Raw genomic sequence first — 19,670 nt, forward strand, 5'->3', positions numbered from 1 at the left:
AGGAGACGGGAGCAGGTCTTGAGACTATTATATGGGAGGAGTTTGACTCTGTGGCTCCCGAGGACGTGGACAGGATCCTGGGGAGGCTGAATGCAACCACATGTTTACTGGATCCGTGCCCCTCCTGGCTGGTACTGGCGGCCCGGGAGGGTACACGAGCCTGGCTCCAGGGAATTATAAACGCTTCTCTACGGGAGGGCACCTTCCCCGTGGCCTTAAAGGAGGCGGTGGTGAGGCCCCTCCTGGACCCAGATGTATTGGCTAACTATCGCCCGGTCTCCAACCTTCGCTTTATGGCAAAGGTTGTTGAGAGTGTGGTTGCGCAGCAATTCCCTCGGCACCTGGAGGAAACAGTCTATCTGGACCCGCTCCAGTCGGGCTTCAGGCCGGGTTACAGCACGGAAACGGCATTGGTCACGCTGGTAAATGATCTCTGGAGGGCCCGGGACAGGGGCCATTCCTCTGTCCTAGTTCTTTTGGACCTCTCAGCGGCTTTTGACACCGTGGACCACGGTATCATGCTGCGGCGTTTGGGTGAGTTGGGAGTGGGAGGCACTGTTATGCGGTGGTTCTCCTCCTTCCTCACTGACCGTACGCAGTCTGTATTGGCAGGGGGACAGAGGTCGACCCCAAGGCCCCTAACTTGTGGGGTGCCACAAGGGTCGGTCCTCTCTCCCCTATTGTTCAATATTTATGTGAAGCCGCTGGGGGAGATCATTCATGGCTTCGGGGTGGATTTCCATCAGTACGCTGATGATACTCAGCTGTACATTTCCACCCCAGGCCACCCCAACGATGCCCTTGATGTGATGGCCCGTTGCCTGGAGGCCGTACGGGTCTGGATGGGGAGGAACAGACTCAGGCTCAACCCTTCCAAGACCGAGTGGCTGTGGCTGCCGGCGCCTCGGCATAGTCAGCTGACTCCATCGCTGACTATAGGGGGCGAAATTCTGGCCCCCTCGGAGAGGGTACGCAACCTGGGGGTCCTCCTGGACCCACGGCTGACACTGGAAGACCAGTTGTCGGCCGTGACCAGGGGGGCGTTTTATCAGGTACGCCTGATTCACCAGTTGCGGCCTTTTCTGGACCGGGACGCCCTGCGCACAGTCACCCATGCCCTCGTCACCTCCCGCCTGGACTACTGTAATGCTCTCTACATGGGGCTTCCCTTGAGGAGCACTCGGAGGCTCCAGCTAGTCCAGAATGCGGCCGCGCGGGCAGTGTTGGGAGGGACTCGTCGCTCCCATGTAACACCGTTGCTGCGCGAGCTGCACTGGCTGCCGGTGGCTTTCCGGGTGCGCTTCAAGGTGTTGGTTATCATCTTCAAAGCACTCCATGGCATCGGACCTGGATATCTCCGAGACCGCCTTCTGCCTCAGAGCGCCTCCCATCGGCCGGTACGCTCCCACAGAGTGGGTCTCCTCAGGGTGCCGTCAGCCAGACAGTGCCGGCTGGTGGCTCCCAGGGGGAGGGCCTTCTCGGTGGGAGCTCCCACCCTCTGGAATGAACTACCCCCAGAGATCCGGGTGATCCCGGATCTCCCTTCCTTCCGCCGCGCCCTTAAGACATGGCTATTTCAACAAGCAGGACTGGCCTAGGGGGAGACTTTTAGTGGGGTTTTAAAAACAATTTTAAACAATTTTAAATGGACACAGGCCAAATCAAATATTTCATTTTAATTATGCTTTTAAATTGGGGTATTTCTGTATTTGTTTTTATCAGGCTGTCAGCCGCCCTGAGTCCGTAAGGAGAAGGGCGGGGTAAAAATCCAATTAATAAATAATAAATAAATAAATAAAATAAATCTTATGTATTTAGAAAGCACCCAAATCCTATAACTGAATTATCCAGTCAATCCACAATAGAAAGCATAGTATTCATTTGGCAAGTGCATGGAAATTTCATTGCCAAGATAAAGCTGGGCATATTCACAACAAGACAATCAGCAGCCCAGTTTTGCTATGCCTTGAGTTTTCAAATGTTGCAGAAAAAAAATAATCAGGATCAGGTTTGATAAAGAAAAAGTCCACCTCCTGGTTTCAGTGTATTGTTTGATCCTGAACAACGATATTAATAAAAAAAATCTTTTTTAAAACTCTCTTGAATATTTTTATGTAACCTTCAATTGGCCAAAACAGTGCATCGTACAGCAACAATTGAACCAAGTTATCTCAGATAGGCTAACTTAAAGGTTTTGTTTTTTTTTTTTATTTTTTTAGACCCCGGGTAGTGTAGGCAAGACGAACATTTCAACACCGATGACGTCGAAACGGTCAATCGGTGTTAGTACACTGACACTAAAGACTGACGAGAAGAACATTTGTGTATCTAACACACTACGTTTTAGGAAGATCGAGGATACGGATTAATCGACCACCCTTCCGGGATATCAGTTCACGATTGGGTTGCTTTGGAACTGAGGTCAAAAATTGAAATTGTTTAATGATGGTGGATGGAAAGGGATAGATGAGGGAATAATTTGGATGTTTGCTGGTGAGTTAAGGCTGGCTGGAGGAGGACCAGTAATTGACAGGTGAGCCTTCTTCCTCTCTGGAGGGAGGAGGCCCTTGGAGATACACCAGAGTGGAGACCAGGGGTACAGTTTTCCTCATGGTAAATAATAATAATAATAATAATAATAATAATAATAATAATAATAATAATAATAATAATAATAATAATAATAATGATGATGATGATGATGATGATGATGATGATGATGATGATGATGATGATGATGATGTTGGAAGGGACCTTGGAGGTCATCTAGTCCAACCCCCAGCAATGTTGCAGGCAGTTCTATGAAGAGGAGGAGGAGGAGGAGTTTATCAGGGCTTTACTGAGAATCATGAGGAGAGGGGAAACAGGGGCAGCTTATATGTGTAAAGAAGGATGACTTAATGCAGGCATGTCAAACTGCCGGCCCACAGGCTGGATGCGTCACACCGAAACCGTGCCCATCCCATTGCCGGCAATGAGGAAAAAGTCACGATATGTCGCATGACGTCATGTGATGTTGCGAGTTTGACATGCCTGACTTAATGGGTCATGAATTGACTACTTATAATATATTATTGTAGATATAAAATTGTATTCAAACCAAAAAGAAAACCCAAATTAAAATGCAGGAAAAAAAATAGATGAATTGATACAGTTTTACCTAGACTTATGGTTCTCCAGGTGTCTTTATTTACATCTCCCTCCATCCTTAGCTAGCATGGTCCCTGCTGAAATGTAATCTAATATATCTGGAAAGTGAGGTATTTCTGGGGAAAGCTTATCCAAGACTGGCTTCCTTATGATGGGGAAGGAAGTCTCAAGGTTTCCAAAGACTTCTGATATTTTGTAATGTAAAGACCGAGAGTAAGTGGATAGTCAGTTGAATTACTCCCAAATTCACCCTCCCTATCTAAGAATTAGCTGTCATTTATGGCATTTCAGAATATATTCATTTCTCTGATACAGTTCACAGACTGGCTGTTTATTGTTCTTTTTGTATATCTTATTCTTTGTTCTTTGACAGATTTTGAATGGCATTATGATCTATCACATAGATCACTTGAAACTATGATGAGTTGTTATTCATGGCTACACCTTTTCTTTTATACAGGAAATAATAACTATTTTTAATTTGCATAGGAAGAGGAAATATTATTTGTTTAAGCTTAGGTAGCTACAACAGAAATATTTATTGTGAATATTTGTACCACTGGAGAAAGGCCATAAATAGAATTTCCTGATTCCTGTGGTCTATACCTCTGTTCACTTAAAACAGAAATATAATTTCTGCCTGCTAGTTGAAATAGTACCATACATCATTCAACAAGTAGAAATGGTTTTTTTTAAAATTTGTAGGTATACTGTCTGATCTACTTCAGACCTATGAAAAATTATATTCCATTGTAACATGCAAGGGCAATCAATTTTGAGTTCCTCGTTTGTATTCTTTTAAGATATTTTTCAACTTCTGAATGTTGTAGAGTTATGGAAATATCTCCTTTTGATTCTAAGGAACGTGACGTTGAACATGTATTGTTTCTTTTAATTGTTTTTCTTGTTGACAATGTAAGTACAACATGCTGTATTTTTAATTTATTCTTCCTGTTGTTAATAGGTTCTTTTCATTTCTTTGGTGGCTGTAGCCCTTGGACTAGGTTTAGGGCTTGGACTGAAGAAATCTGTGCAACCACAAGGTATGTTTACTTCAACTGAACCAAAACAGTTAAGAAAAGGCCATGTCACTGAGTTGATATACCTGTATTTAAGTTAAACCTAGCCTTTTTCACATAAATATTCCTTTGATTCAAGCTTAACTCGTGCTGATAATATTCATATGTCTACGTGTTCTTCTTCTTGACAACACTATTGACATCATTTGCCACTGACTTCTAGGTTTTATTTTATTTTATTTTATTATTTCATTTTATTTCCCAGGCCTATTTTAGCTCTGAGATTTAGCCCATCCCAATTTTTACATGAAAGTTTCAGTTTCAGCTTTCTGAACTGAAAGCTTGAGAGAGATTCGCCACATGGGCAGTCTTTATGCACCAACTAAGACAGCAGCTTCTTTACGAATTCACACAGAGATCAAGAGTAAAAGACTGAAAAAGCCTCTGTCTCAATAACATAAGAGATAATTGTGGGATTTCTGTACAGTAATGTCCCCACTCCCTTTCAATAAATCTTGTTAGAAAAAAATCTAGACATCAGTTAAGATTGGTTAAGTAATGCAAGCCATGGTACATTGATTTTTGTGTGGAAACAGACATTCACATATATTTTCCATATGCTAATTTAAATACAGAGACATAGATTAATAAAAAATATGAACAAATTAAAATGCTTTTGGGTCCTGATTACTTTTATGGGGACAAGAGTCTTTTTCCAATGGTTTTTCCCCCAACTTTCTAGTCCTGGATTTCCTGTAGTCTTCTGTATTAACTATGCAAAACTCTGCTTAGCATCTGAGCCCAGACAAGATCACTCAGACACTGTTGTTTGATAATGCATAGAAATAATAACTGCAATTTAAGTAGAAATTCAACACAAGCCATCAGAGTTTGACAATAGGCAATTGCCTACTCAGTTTTCTTGGTAATTTGCAACTCCAAAGCTCTTACTGTTTTATGTGGTCTTTTAGCACTAAACTGGAATTGAACACTAGATAGTCCTTTAATTATAGTAACAAGTCATAGAGTAATGAGCACTGCAGTTAAAATGATTTAAAGTGTTCATTAGATTAAGAGCTCTGATTAAGAAGTACAGTACAAGTTGTTAGAGGAAGTTGCTACAGATGAATAAGGTACACAAAATGCTTGATAAAGAAGAGATGGGAAACAGAACTATTCTGCTGAAAAAACTGATTTTGCTTCTTAGCATGGTTGATGGAATGCTCTATTTCCATCTCATCTCCTGATGCTGCAATGTTCTTGATGAAATTTAAGCAAGAGAGGATAGACAGACAAGCAGACAGGTAGATAGATGAATCTCCTTTGTCACATTTGATTTAGCCTTAGTATCCTATCTAAATCTAAAGGATAGGGTAGGATTAATATTCCTAGAATACATAAAGGAGGAAGAGAATAAAGTTATAGAAAGAAACTCAAGATAGCCTTCCAGGGACTATTCAGAAAATGTGACCATGCCTATTTCAGCTCCTTGGTCTGTACATGCATCAAGAGTGAATCATAGCATCTCATGCTAAGGTCCCTTGAGTAAACTGAAAAGAAGTTAGAGATTTTTACTTTTTTCACTGGTGAAGTATGACTGTGCTCTGGCCTACACTGATTGTGTGTAATGCATTAAAAGTGGGATGCAGAAGTCTCCAAAAATAAAGTCTAGTCAGTCTAGTTTAAGGTTAAATTCAGTCCCAGTAGATTTTCAAATCAAGTGAATTTCATATTTATATTATTGTTCCTGGTTTCATGCCAGTGAGGGATAGTCTAAAGACACGGATACAATTAGGCCTTCAAAAGATAGCTGGAGTCATACATATAATATAAATTTGGCTGTTTATTAGCTAGGTCTGCACAGATATCACTCTGCCTGTAACCACTTAATTGCATTGGTGTGCTTATTGATGAGGCATGAAAAGATTAACTTTAAGTGAGATATGAAAATTAATTCCTAAGTACACTGGTGATTCAAGATAACCTTGGACATTAAAGAAAAGTGATAGAGAAGTGACTAATTTCCCTATTTTTATGTTCTGGTGCTACTGGCAGAGTTGGAATTCATATAATTCATTGCATAAAACATGAAGAAGTGTCCTATGCTGCAGTTGATGTGTGGAGCTTCTGATAGAGTCAACTCAATAGATAGTGTCTGAAATGAAAGTGGTATTTTTTCCTCTCTCTCTCTACACACACACACACACACACACACACAGAGAGAGAGAGAGAGAGAGAGAGACAGACAGACAGACAGACAGACAGACAGACAGACAGACAGAGAGAGAGAGAGAGAGAGTATGATGTTTGGGTGCTTTACGGAAATAATTGTCTACCTCTTTTTAAATTTCTCTTTAATTGTTTATCCAGTGAGCTGCAGATACAGATGTAATGAGACATTCAATAAAATGACGTCGGGCTGTAGTTGTGATGACAAGTGTACAGAACGCCAAGCTTGCTGCTCGGATTATGAGGATACTTGTGTGCTACCAAGTACGCGCAACTTTCCCAATCAGCTAATTTCATCTTAGAATGACGATTTTTCAAAGCAAATGGACCATTCTACTTCTCCAGACATGATTAATCTTAATCGATGGAGCAGAAACTAAAATTTCCTTTCTGTAGGGAAATCAGTAGGCATTGATTTTATGCATGCTTTGGTTAGATCAAGTGATGAGGTTGATGACTGTTCAATTGAATCAGATGTCCAGTGTCCATACCATTTCAAACAATTGCATGAAGTTTTACAGAATGTGTTATTTTCAAGAGAATTAAATATATACAAAAAAAATCACACTGTAGTAAATGAAACTCTGCATAGTTTAATATGACAAGGTACGTTATATGTTATGACTTATTTTTAATTGCTCTGTCTGCTCTGCAAATTGGAAGATGATTTTCCAAAGCCTCCCCATAGGTAAGACTGGATTCTGCCCCATGTAAACTTTCTCAGCCATCCTTTTGGATTCCCAAAGTGTAGTAATAAATATACCTTCCAATACAGAATAAATTATAGCAACGTGCAAGTCCCATAATTTATTTTATATTCTTTTATCTTGCCTTTACTATTTTTATAAATAGCTCAAGATGGCAAACATATGTAAACCTCCTTCCTCCTCCTATTTTCCCCACAACAACAACAACAACCCTGTGTGGTGAATTGGGCTGAGAAAGAGTGACTGGCTCAAAGTCACCCAGCTGGTTTTCATGTCTAAGGTGGGACTAGAATTTATGCCACTATCATGTAGAAATCAGATGAATGTGCATTTTATGTATAATATTGCTGAAGAGCAAAGACCTTCCATGCCCATGTTTAAGAAGAAATCAAACTATCCATCAGACAGGAAGAAAACATCTGAAAGATATATGATCATTAATGCACATGTATAGGCATATGAATCTACCTTTGAGAACATATTTTTAGAAATACTCATGCTTTCTCATGGAATTCTATTTCCAAGGTTGCTTTTCTTGCATTTTCATCTGGGTTTTCTGTACAGAGGTGTATGTATATATAATGATATATAATTTCCATTTTTATAGCTCAGAGTTGGTCTTGTAGTAAATTACGTTGTGGTGAGAAGCGAATAGCCAATGTATTATGCTCCTGTTCTGAAGACTGCTTGGAAAAAAAAGATTGCTGTACAGACTACAAAAGCATTTGCAAAGGTGAGATTGGCTTTTTGACAAAGCATTTTAATATATTATCAGGAACATTTTCAGAAAAAAATGAGGGCATTAAACAAACATTATAAGGCTACATTTGGGAATTGTTCTTTGATAATAATGCAAGTGGGATCTGACACAAAATACAAAACTTTTTAAATTCTTTAAAGTTTTAAAGATGACTATCCAATTATCATTACCTCCAAAATGCTCCTTAGTGGTTTTGTATTTATGTATTTATAATTTAGATTTGTAAGGCTGTCCAACTCAATAATGAACTTGGATGGTGTACAGATTTAAAAAATAAGGATCACATTGCATATAATTGAGAATACAGATGTACATTAATTGAAATAGATACTTACGTGTGATGGGGACATCGTAACATATCCCAATGCCTGAGGGAAGTAACATGTTGCCAGATCCATTTAAAGCTGTGCTGGCTAGAGAATTCTGGGAGTTGAAATCTTAAAGCTGCCAAATTTGAGAAATATTGATTTAAAGTCTTGCAAGATTCAGGAAGTCTGAACTTTTGAGATTGCAAGATTCAGGAAGTCTGAATCTTCCATTAAAGATGCTTTATCTTTCTTGTCAATTGCAGGGAGTGGAACAGTTGGGCAAGGTGGTGGAGGGGAAGAAAATTATGTTGTCACTTTTATCTTTTGCTTATTCATGAGTAGTTTTTTTCCTCTCTCCTTAATTCGAAGCTTTGTTTTGCATTTCTTTTATATCCTTAAGATAAAAAGGTTTCTAGGATAACCTTATCTTTTTTCTAGCTGTTGCTGGCCAAACTAAACTTTATCTGTTCTTCTCCAGTCTTCCCTATATATGTAGAAGGCCTAGGAAATGGTCAGAAGGAAGAGCTGCTACCAAGGCAATGATCAGACAAGTGAGGCTTGACCCCCTTCCAAGAAAGTAATTTGAGTAAAAGTCTCAGTCATGCTCCTTCCTAACTTAGACATTGAGAGTGAGAGAAAGGGAGAGGGGAAGGATGCTCAGATTTCCAAGATTCTGTGGTTTTAGCTCTTCCTGAGTAATTTTAGAACTATTTTGCATTGATTTCTTAGTCTATATGTATGCTTCTATATGTAGATGTCTGTCTGTACATAGTTCCACATTTGTTTCTGTTCCTTAAGACTTTTCAGTTTGGGAACACAATTTTTTTCTCTTGCATGAGGCTCCCAGTTCTGATTTTCTTAATGACTCCAAGCTATCCACCAGCATCTTCCATTTGTTCCCCTTAATAATTAACTCCATTTACCTTAAGGATCCTATTTCCTCAGGTTTTTAATTACAGATCAGCATAACCAGATTTTTAACACCCAAGTTAACTTCCTTCTGGCAATCTCCTGCCAGTTTGCATCAGATTTAATCTCTTTACTTTATCTCAATTGTACTGCAACCATCTGGGTTACAGCAAGGTTTAGCCAAGCATATTCATACCATCTTTTTTTTCTCAGAAACAAATTTGTTTGCTTAATTTCCTAACCATACAGCTAACAGAATATATTGTGCATCTCTGGACTTAACTCATTTGTATTCATTCATTTAACTTAAAGTAAAACTAGAAAAATGTGGGATATAGACAGTATCACCACTAGATGGATTTGTAACTGGCTGACAAACTGTACTCAATGAGTAGTCCTTAGTGGTACTACATCTACATGGAGGGAAGTAAGCAGTAGGGTACCACAGGGTCCCATGTTAGGCCCAGTACTCTTCAATATCTTCATAAATGACTTAGATGAGGGAATAGAAGAGGAGTCATCAAATTTGCAGATGACACTAAGCTGGCATATATAGTCAACACTCCAGAAGACAAGCTCAGGATCCCAAAAGATCTTGACATACTTGAACAATGGGCCCTATCCAACAACATGAAATTTAATGTGGAGAAAAGCAAGGTTTAACACTTAGGCAGGTACAAGTACAGATTAGGTGAAACGTGGCTCAAAAACAGAAACTGTGAGTCTGTGGAGTCCTAGTGGATGATCACTTGACTATGAGCCAGCAGCGCACAGCAGCCACCAAAAAAGCTAATGCAATCCTTGATTGCATAAACAAAGGCATAGAATCAAAATCACGTGGGCGGGATACAAATTTGTATCACGTGGGCGGGATACAAATTGAATAAATGAATGAATGAATGAATGAACGTGAAGCATTAGTACCACTTTACAGCTTGCTTCATCGCTGGAAGTTTTTAAGAAAAGACTGGACAACCACTTGTCTGAAATGGTATAGGGTCTCTTGCTTGAGCAGGGGGTCGGACTAGAAGACCTCCAAGGTCCCTTCCAGCTTTATTCTGATTGAAGTTTCCTAAAGATAAAACAAGATAACTACCTCTTTGTCTCTTTTTAATCTAAAAGCCTGCAATTAAGATCTATCGTCTCATATGTGTTTTTCAGGAGAAACATCATGGCTGAAAGATAAGTGTGCCTCTCCTAGTGCTACTCAGTGTCCAGCAGGGTAAGTCAGTATGCAGGTTTAACAAGCAGATTAAGAAAACAGGGTTGCTTTGCTTCATAAGTAAGTAGTGAAAGTTCTGTTTCTTTTATTGATAAACCTTATTTCAAACGGATACAAATGTTTAGAGGCCTGCATATGAGATACAGGCAGACCACGGTACTTCAGGAAGTGACATCAGAGAAAGCATTTGGGGATCTTGATTGACTGCCAAGATGTTCCTGCCCTTCAATGAGTTTCATGCACTGATCAATTAGATAAATTATGTTCTCCCGCCCCCCTGCCAAACAGGTTAGTTTAGGTTTAGAGTTACCGAGCAATAGTTGACAGTTACCTCTGTGAATTTATATACACAAGCCGTGATCAGAACAAGGATATTATATCCATCAGTGATGTCTGCGGCAGGCAAAACCTTTGACTAAGTCATTGACTTGCTTTACTATCACTGATATTTTTGCTGGGGTGGAGGTAGAATATCTTCACTGTCTTTTACTTGTGCAAATAGGCTCCAGCCCTATTTTACTTGCTTATTCAACAAATTACTGCATCACCCATCTCACCTTAATGATTCTGGGTAGCTTACAATAAAAAAAAAACTCAGTTCAGCTGAGTTCAACTATAATAAACTGATTTAATTTCTTCCTGTCCTTTATTCACTTATCTGCTTTTCTGTCCATTTTTTTTCTTTTACATAAATATACTCATTTCTGTTGTGGCCTGTCCTCTCACTTGGTAATCCTTTACTGGAATTTCTTCATATGTTCCAGTTCAATGAATAATTGCTTAACCATTTTAGTTCCCACATATTATAAGCCATCAACAGAATTCTGTTTTGTTCATAAAAGTATTTATTATTATATCCTGGTTTTCCTAAAGCACATATAAATACATATATGTGCATTGTATATATAAATACAAATAACACATATAAATGCTCCTACATCCTGCTCCCCCCCCCACAGCAATAACCTTGTAACATAGTAGATTGGGCTGAGAGTGACCAGCCCAAAATCACCCAGAAAACTCCTATGGTGACAGGGGATCTTCAAGATCAGTATTTCTCATCCTCAGCAACTTCAAGAGGAGTGATTTCAACTTCCAGAATCACTCCGCCTACAACTGAAGTTCAACTATCTCAAAGTTGCTGCAGTTAATAATACTACTACTAACAACAACAACAACAACAATAATAATAATAATAATAATAATAATATTAATAATAATAAAGTTGGAAGGGATCTTGGAGGTCATCGAGTCCAACCCCCTGCTCAGGCAGAAACCCTATACCATTTCAGACAAATGGCTGTCCAGTCTCTTCTTAAAAACTTCCAGTGTTGGAGCATTCACAGCTTCTGGAGGCAGGTTGTTCCACTGGTTAATTGTTCTAACTGTGAGGCAGTTTCTCCTTAGTTCTAGGTTGCTTCTCTCCTTGATTAGTTTCCATCCATTGCTTCTTGTCCTGCCTTCAGGCGCTTTGGAGAATAGCTTGACTCTCTCTTCTTTGTGGCAGCCCCTGAGATATTGGAACACTGCTTGAGAAACATTGAGAAACTGGGTTGAGAAACATTGTTCTGGATCCTACTCTTTAATCAATATTCCATACTGTTATCCACACTACAAAGCCCTCAACACTACTTGCTTTGGGGAAAGAATAATGAAATGTGATATAGAGAACTAGCAAGAAAACTAATGTTCTGTCTGTGTATTGAGCAATATATTACTTATATGTTTAATTTTAATGTCTTAAGAATGAGGACGGTAATATCAACATATGACAACCTTCATGTTACAGTGATTGTTAACATATTAAAAATATTAAACTTGCCATTATTATGCAGCCTTTATTAAAATGGAACATTCAACACGTCATGAATAATGCCTCTAATGATACTCCTATTCCCCCCCACCCCTTCCACTGCCATCTATTCTCATAAAAACTGCCCCTGCCTTGGCTTCCACTTCAGTCAGCATTCTAACTGTGCAGCTCCTGGCTCACAGGGAAGCAAGCAGAAGTTGAGCCATATAAACATTGACTTTCTTCCTGCCATGATTTGCACCCAGTGCACAAATACCTGCAGGGAAGCTGATAGGAGGTAGGAAGCAACGAGAAGGTAGCCTGAAAGTTGAGTGCTCTGTCACCTGTTCTGTCTTGTTCTGGGCTGTAATTATGAAAACGTTTCTGCTGTTTGCTTTCATTTTCCCCAGTTTGTTTTGAGTTGATCCAACTTTCAATGCTTCCTTTTGTATGTGTTCTGGGAAATTGTGTCTCTTGGCTTCCCTCTTTTAAAACAATCCTTTTAAAACAATACCGCATCACGTCAAAACTGGAACAATGGACCACACCTTCATTGCTTCCCTTTGCACGTGCGCTAGTAAATTGCCTCTTGATTTTTCCTCTTTGAGAACAATGCATGAGATTGATCTTAATGCATCACATCAAAACTGGAACAGCTATATTCAGAACATTTATACCCTGCTTGTGTATCAAGCACAAGTAGCCAGATCCACTCGTGAAAGGTCAAGTCAGTGACTTGATTATGTTCTATCTACAGTATTTTACAAATTTCTCCTCAGACTGCTTGCCTTCCCTTGGGAACAACCAGATAAGGTTTCATGGGATTTAGTTGGGGTGGGGGTGTCAGACTTATGCCTCGCTGGAGTTTCCCAACATTGTCTGGGGGAGAATTAGGACTATTATCACCTTCTCCCTTTTACTTTTTTGGGGGGGAGTGAAGGGAAAGCAGCCTAGTCTAAAGGTCAGTATAATGGTTTCAGAAGTTCAGTTGGGAACTTCTTGATCCTAGCCTAGCACTGTATTGTTACCCTTGTATTGTTATTGGCAGGCTTGGCAAAAACTCCCTTTAAATAAAAACCCAATTGTGAATTCCACTCCCGGTTGGACAACATTGTCCATAATATGAAGAGATGAGAAAGTATTCTTAGGTTGCTTTAAGAGAGATGAATCAGACTGCTACCCTCACTCTGAGCATAGATCCCATGTGTTCCTTTCCAATGTTTATACACGATTCTAGTTTGTAAGAATTTATTTAGTCACTTAATTTAATTTAATTTAATTTAATGTATATATAGCCTATCTCACTCACTCACATCTCTGGGTAGCTTACAATTAAAACCATAAATATTAAAATATTAACAAGACTATGTACAAAACTACAAAACCAAAAGCAAGAATGGTATTTTACTGAAGAAGTTTAGCACAGGGCACACTGTCTCTTTAAATAGCATTGCAAAGATTTGTTTTGATTCTTCTGGAAGGACAAACAGCTTTGGGAGAGAGAATTACAGAAAAAAGCCAGAAATCTTTTTTTTTTTTTTTTGAAAATTTTATTTATTTTTCCCCATCATAAAAAAAACAATCATACATAAACACAATAAACAATCAATAACCCCCCACCCCCCACCCCCATCTTCTCTCTCTGTTGCTTCTTGACCCACATATAGGTTTCTCAAGAGACAAATAAGATGGTCTGGTACTCCCATCTCTTTAAGAACTTGCCACAATTTGTTGTGATCCACACAATCAAAGGCTTTAGCATAGTCAATGAAGCAGAAGTAGATGTTTTTCTGAAACTCCCTAGCTTTCTCCACGATACAGCATATGTNAGAGACTGGACAGCCATTTGTCCGAAATGGTATAGGGTTTCCTGCCTGAGCAGGGGGTTGGACTAGATGACCTTCAAGGTCCCTTCCAACTTTACTATTATTATTATTATTATTATTATTATTATTATTATTATTATTATTATTATTATTATTATTATTATTATTATTATTATTATTATTATTATTATTATTATAAAAATATTAAACTTGCCATTATTATGCAGACTTTATTAAAATGGAACATTCAACACGTCATGAATAATGCCTCTAATGATACTCCTATCTCCCCCACCCCTTCCACTGCCATCTATTCTCATAAAAACTGTCCCTGCCTTGGCTTCCACTTCAGTCAGCATTCTAACTGTGCAGCTCCTGGCTCACAGGGAAGCAAGCAGAAGTTGAGCCATATAAACATTGACTTTGTTCCTGCCATGATTTGCACCCAGTGCACAAATACCTGCAGGGAAGCTGATAGGAGGTAGGAAGCAACGAGAAGGTAGCCTGAAAGTTGAGTGCTCTGTCACCTGTTCTGTCTTGTTCTGGGCTGTAATTATGAAAACGTTTCTGCTGTTTGCTTTCATTTTCCCCAGTTTGTTTTGAGTTGATCCAACTTTCAATGCTTCCTTTTGTATGTGTTCTGGGAAATTGTGTCTCTTGGCTTCCCTCTTTTAAAACAATCCTTTTAAAACAATACCGCATCACTTCAAAACTGGAACAATGGACCACACCTTCATTGCTTCCCTTTGCACGTGCGCTAGTAAATTTCCTCTTGATTTTTCCTCTTTGAGAACAATGCATGAGATTGATCTTATGCATCACATCAAAACTGGAACAGCTATATTCAGAACATTTATACCCTGCTTGTGTATCAGGCACAAGTAGCCAGATCTACTCTTGAAAGGTCAAGTCAGTGACTTGATTATGTTCTATCTACAGTATTTTACAAATTTCTCCTCAGACTGCTTGCCTTCCCTTGGGAACAACCAGATAAGGTTTCATGGGATTTAGTTGGGGCGGGGGTGTCAGACTTATGCCTCTTGCCACTGTACAAGGACTACTTACCTGCTTGAACCCTCCTCCCTGCCTCGCTGGAGTTTCCCAACATTGTCTGGGGGAGAATTAGGACTATTATCACCTTCTCCCTTTTACTTTTTTTGGGGGGAGTGAAGGGAAAGCAGCCTAGTCTAAAGGTCAGTATAATGGTTTCAGAAGTTCAGTTGGGAACTTCTTGATCCTAGCCTAGCACTGTATTGTTACCCTTGTATTGTTATTGGCAGGCTTGGCAAAAACTCCCTTTAAATAAAAACCCAATTGTGAATTCCACTCCCGGTTGGACAGCATTGTCCATAATATGAAGAGATGAGAAAGTATTCTTAGGTTGCTTTAAGAGAGATGAATCAGACTGCTACCCTCACTCTGAGCATAGATCCCATGTGTTCCTTTCCAATGTTTATACACGATTCTAGTTTGTAAGAATTTATTTAGTCACTTAATTTAATTTAATTTAATTTAATGTATATATAGCCTATCTCACTCACTCACATCTCTGGGTAGCTTACAATTAAAACCATAAATATTAAAATATTAACAAGGCTATGTACAAAACTACAAAACCAAAAGCAAGAATGGTATTTTACTGAAGAAGTTTAGCACAGGGCACACTGTCTCTTTAAATAGCATTGCAAAGATTTGTTTTGATTCTTCTGGAAGGACAAACAGCTTTGGGAGAGAGAATTACAGAAAAAAGCCAGAATTCTGAGCCACTCTTCTATTATCTATTTTAAATCTCTCTGTCTAAAGTACCATATTCATTTGCATGCAATATTTAGTTTGAATCTTAAACTGAGATGTAATCAGCTTGGAAGAAATGGCTATTGAACTTTAATAACATGTGCCTCTTCCAGTAGAGCTTGTTTTTAATGATAAACCAATAGATTCCGGACATGCAGATATATTTGAACATCTGCGAGATTGAGGAGGTTTCAATTGAACATTTGTTGTTAGTTACGAAGTCGTGTCCGACCCATCCCAACCCCATGGACAATGTTCCTCCAGGCCTTCCTGTCCTCTACCATCTTCCTGTCCTCTACCAGTCCATTTAAGCTCACGCCTACTGCTTCAGTGACTCCATCCATCCACCTCATTCTCTATCATCCCCTTCTTCTATTGCCCTCAATCTTTCCCAGCATTAGGCTCTTCTCCAGTGAGTCCTTCCTTCTCATTAGGTGGCCAAAGTACTTGAGTTTCAACTTCAGGATCTGGCCTTCTAAAGAGCAGTCAGGGTTGATCTCCTCTAGGACTGACCGGTTTGATCGCCTTGCAGTCCAAGGGACTCGCAGGAGTCTTCTCCAGCACCATAGTTCAAAGGCCTCAATTCTTTGGGGCTCAGCCTTTCTTATGGTCCAACTTTCACAGCCATACATTGCAACTGGGAAAACCATGGCCTTGACTATACATACTTTTATTGGCAGGGTGATGTCTCTGCTTTTTAGTATGCTGTCTAGATTTGCCATAGCTTTCCTCCCCAGGAGCAAGCGTCTTTTAATTTCTTGGCTGCAGTCCCCATCTGCGGTGATCTTGGAGCCCAGGAAGATAAAATCTGTCACTACCTCCATTTCTTCCCCATCTATTTGCCAGGAATTGAGAAGGCCAGATGCCATGATCTTGGTTTTCTTAATGTTGAGTTTCAAGCCAGTATAAACATAAACTTGATGCATATAAATACAAAACATCAATACACAAAAGAAAAGATATTTTACGGGTGATCCCGGCTGCCCCCTCTCCGCTTCCCCCTCTTTCACCTACCAAGCCTTCCTCCCTCTAGACTCTCAACCACTCCACCTTCCTCCTTCCACTCCCTACTTCCCAACCTCTTTCTCAAGCACCAACCAGAAGCAGTTTGGGGTAGCAGCCAGGATCATCCTCATAAATATACTTCCAGAATAATTAATAAACACATCAATTTTTATATATTTTTATCCTTTTCCCCCCTCCCCCCCCGGACTTCCCAGAGCTAAACCCAGGAATAATTACAAAATAATTTTAATCTATCCAAAGCTATCCATTCATACAATAAACAAGTATAAACTTACTATAACTCTAAAATANCCATCTTCTCTCTCTGTTGCTTCTTGACCCACATATAGGTTTCTCAAGAGACAAATAAGATGGTCTGGTACTCCCATCTCTTTAAGAACTTGCCACAATTTGTTGTGATCCACACAATCAAAGGCTTTAGCATAGTCAATGAAGCAGAAGTAGATGTTTTTCTGAAACTCCCTAGCTTTCTCCACGATACAGCATATGTTGGCAATTTGATCTAGTTCCTCTGCCTCTTTGAAATCCTCCCTGTACTTCTGGAAGTTCTCGATCCACATACTGCTGGAGTCTAGCTTGTAGGATTTTAAGCATAACTTTACTTCCATGTGAAATGACTGCAATGGTGCGATAGTTTGAACATTCTTTGGCATTGCCTTTCTTTGGAATTGGAATGTAAACTGACCTTTTCCAATCCTGTGGCCACTGTTGAGTTTTCCAAATACGCTGGCAAATTGAGTGTAGCACTTTTACTGCATCGTCTTTTAAGATTTTGTCAATTGAACATATGACTATATAAATGCATTATTGCCCTTATACCTTGTGATGGCAGGGCAGGGATCACATTTTCTAAGCTATGTTGATAGTTCTTAAAAGGATAAATCACTTGTGGCATAATAAGGAAGTGGATTATATAGTGAAGGGTAAATAATTTCCTAGCTGGTTCCCAGCTTGTGGTCTCCAGAAATGTTGAACTTCAACTCTCACAATGCAAACAAAGTTTAATTCATGTTAGGGAAGATGGAGTATAAAAAGGTCTTTTGCAGCAAAATTTCACTTTTCACTCATTGTATCCAATCTCAAGTTCTCTTCATTATTATGTATGCATGAGTTTTACTACTGGCTCATCACCAGTAGCAATTTAAATTTTTCATCTAATTGCTCACCCACTTTTCCATATTCAGCATATTTGTAAACTTTGGACTCTACCAAGTTGTCAGAATGCACAGGAAGCTGCTCCTTGATCAACAGACTTCTGCAAAGCTATAAACCTGATTCCTGTTTCTGATTAGACTGATCGTTAAAAGAGCAATGTAGCTAATTATGAAACCATTACAATCTGAATATTTTTATTCCCTGTGTTTACAGGGTAACCTGGCCTTAGGCTTCCTTCTCTCTTTTTGTTTGCTTTTATAAAGTTTTGTTGTGCTTTCAGCACTGTAGCTTTCAGCACTGTATCTTTTTTCAGGCACATTTTCTTCCCAGGGAATTAAAGAGACGAAACACAGCTCGATCTAGTGTTTATTCCAGCTGGAGTGGTGTGTTCTGATTGGCTTCCAGTGTGAAATTCACGATTACTTTAAATTCTTTTACATCTTATATCAAAATACTGTACTCCTGAAATCAAGGAAATCCTAAGGGGTCTGTCTGTCTGTCTGTCTGTCTGTCTGTCTGTCTGTCTGTCTCTCTCTCTCTCTCTCTCTCTCTCTCTCTCTCTCTCACTCTCTCACTCACTCTCTCTCTCTCTGTCTGTCTCTCACTCAGTGTGTGGGTGTGAAAATCTACAGGATGACACATATCCTTATAGTAAAGGAATGAGGTGTCAACCATTATGCTGCTGAATTATGACGAGCCCCACCGTACACTCAGCACACAAATATCCCAAATTGAAATGTATACAATATTTTTTGGAAATTATGTTTTTTTACAAGTAATTGCTATAATGCTGCTAACACAAAGTAAATTATGTATGTTGTGATTTCTTCTAGGTTTGAACAGTCCCCACTTATTCTTTTTTCAATGGATGGCTTTAGGGCTGGATATTTGGAAACCTGGGATAGTTTAATGCCCAATATTAATAAGCTTAGTAAGTAAGCTATTTATTTTAAGAATATTTATATTGAATAACTTCCTGCAAGTAAGGAAACTATTTTAAGAAGATTTATAATGAGTGATAACGTTCTGCAACTGAAAGATGCAACAAACTTTCACAGGATGGAGTGTCCTACGTAAGATATTCCATCTGATCATTCCTTTCCTTCCTAGAGCAGTTGAACTGATTTCCTATAATTGCATTGAATGGAAGTTGGCTTAGTTCAGGGGTTTTCAAACTTGGCAATTTTAAGACTTGTGGACTTCAACTTCCAGAATTCCTCAGCCAGCCAGGGCTGGCTAAAGAATTCTGGGAGTTGAAGTCCACAAGTCTTAAAATTGCCAAATTTGAAGACCCCTGGCTTATTTCATCCTGATTTCCACATCTAATACCCTTTGTTTAAGGACTGATTCTGCTTATTGATATTCCTGGGGTGGGGGGAATGCTTCCAGGAAATACTCATATAAATTTGTGCTAAAATTTCTTCTCCTTTTTAAATTGGATTGACATGTTTTGACTAAAGCAAGGGTGAAGGGAGATTGATATAAAAATGGGAAGTTCTCATTTTATATATCATATTTGATTTTAGAAACTTGTGGGACTCATGCCAAATACATGAGGGCAGTTTATCCAACCAAAACCTTTGTAAACCACTACACTATTGCTACAGTAAGTACTTGCTCTACCATTTATCAACTACATTTTATTTGCTATTCTATGATATGACTTGCTCCCTGCCCTTCAATAATAAGAAATCAAACAATATATAAATTTCCTCCTAAAAATCAAACACCCAGTGCAAAAAACAAAACAAACACAAAGCAAACTAAAAGCAG

At 39.2% G+C, this 19,670-nt stretch overlaps 1 protein-coding gene across 4 annotated transcripts in view; it reads left to right on the top strand.

The window, feature by feature from the left end:
* Positions 1-19,670, top strand: part of ENPP3 (ectonucleotide pyrophosphatase/phosphodiesterase 3) — a 70,450-nt gene that overhangs the window by 12,511 nt on the left and 38,269 nt on the right. For 2 of the 4 annotated variants that reach the window (XM_015819805.1, XM_015819807.1), the window contains 6 exons: positions 4,115-4,193; positions 6,540-6,662; positions 7,713-7,838; positions 10,244-10,304; positions 18,731-18,828; positions 19,424-19,503. In XM_015819805.1, the coding sequence (XP_015675291.1) occupies positions 4,115-4,193; positions 6,540-6,662; positions 7,713-7,838; positions 10,244-10,304; positions 18,731-18,828; positions 19,424-19,503 (567 nt within the window). The remainder of the gene's footprint in view (positions 1-4,114; positions 4,194-6,539; positions 6,663-7,712; positions 7,839-10,243; positions 10,305-18,730; positions 18,829-19,423; positions 19,504-19,670) is intronic. The other 2 variants (XM_015819806.1, XM_015819808.2) reach the window with 1 other exon arrangement.

This window comes from Protobothrops mucrosquamatus, unplaced genomic scaffold (assembly GCF_001527695.2).
Source record: "Protobothrops mucrosquamatus isolate PMUCROS unplaced genomic scaffold, P.Mucros_1.0 scaffold991, whole genome shotgun sequence".
NCBI lineage: Eukaryota > Metazoa > Chordata > Lepidosauria > Squamata > Viperidae > Protobothrops > Protobothrops mucrosquamatus.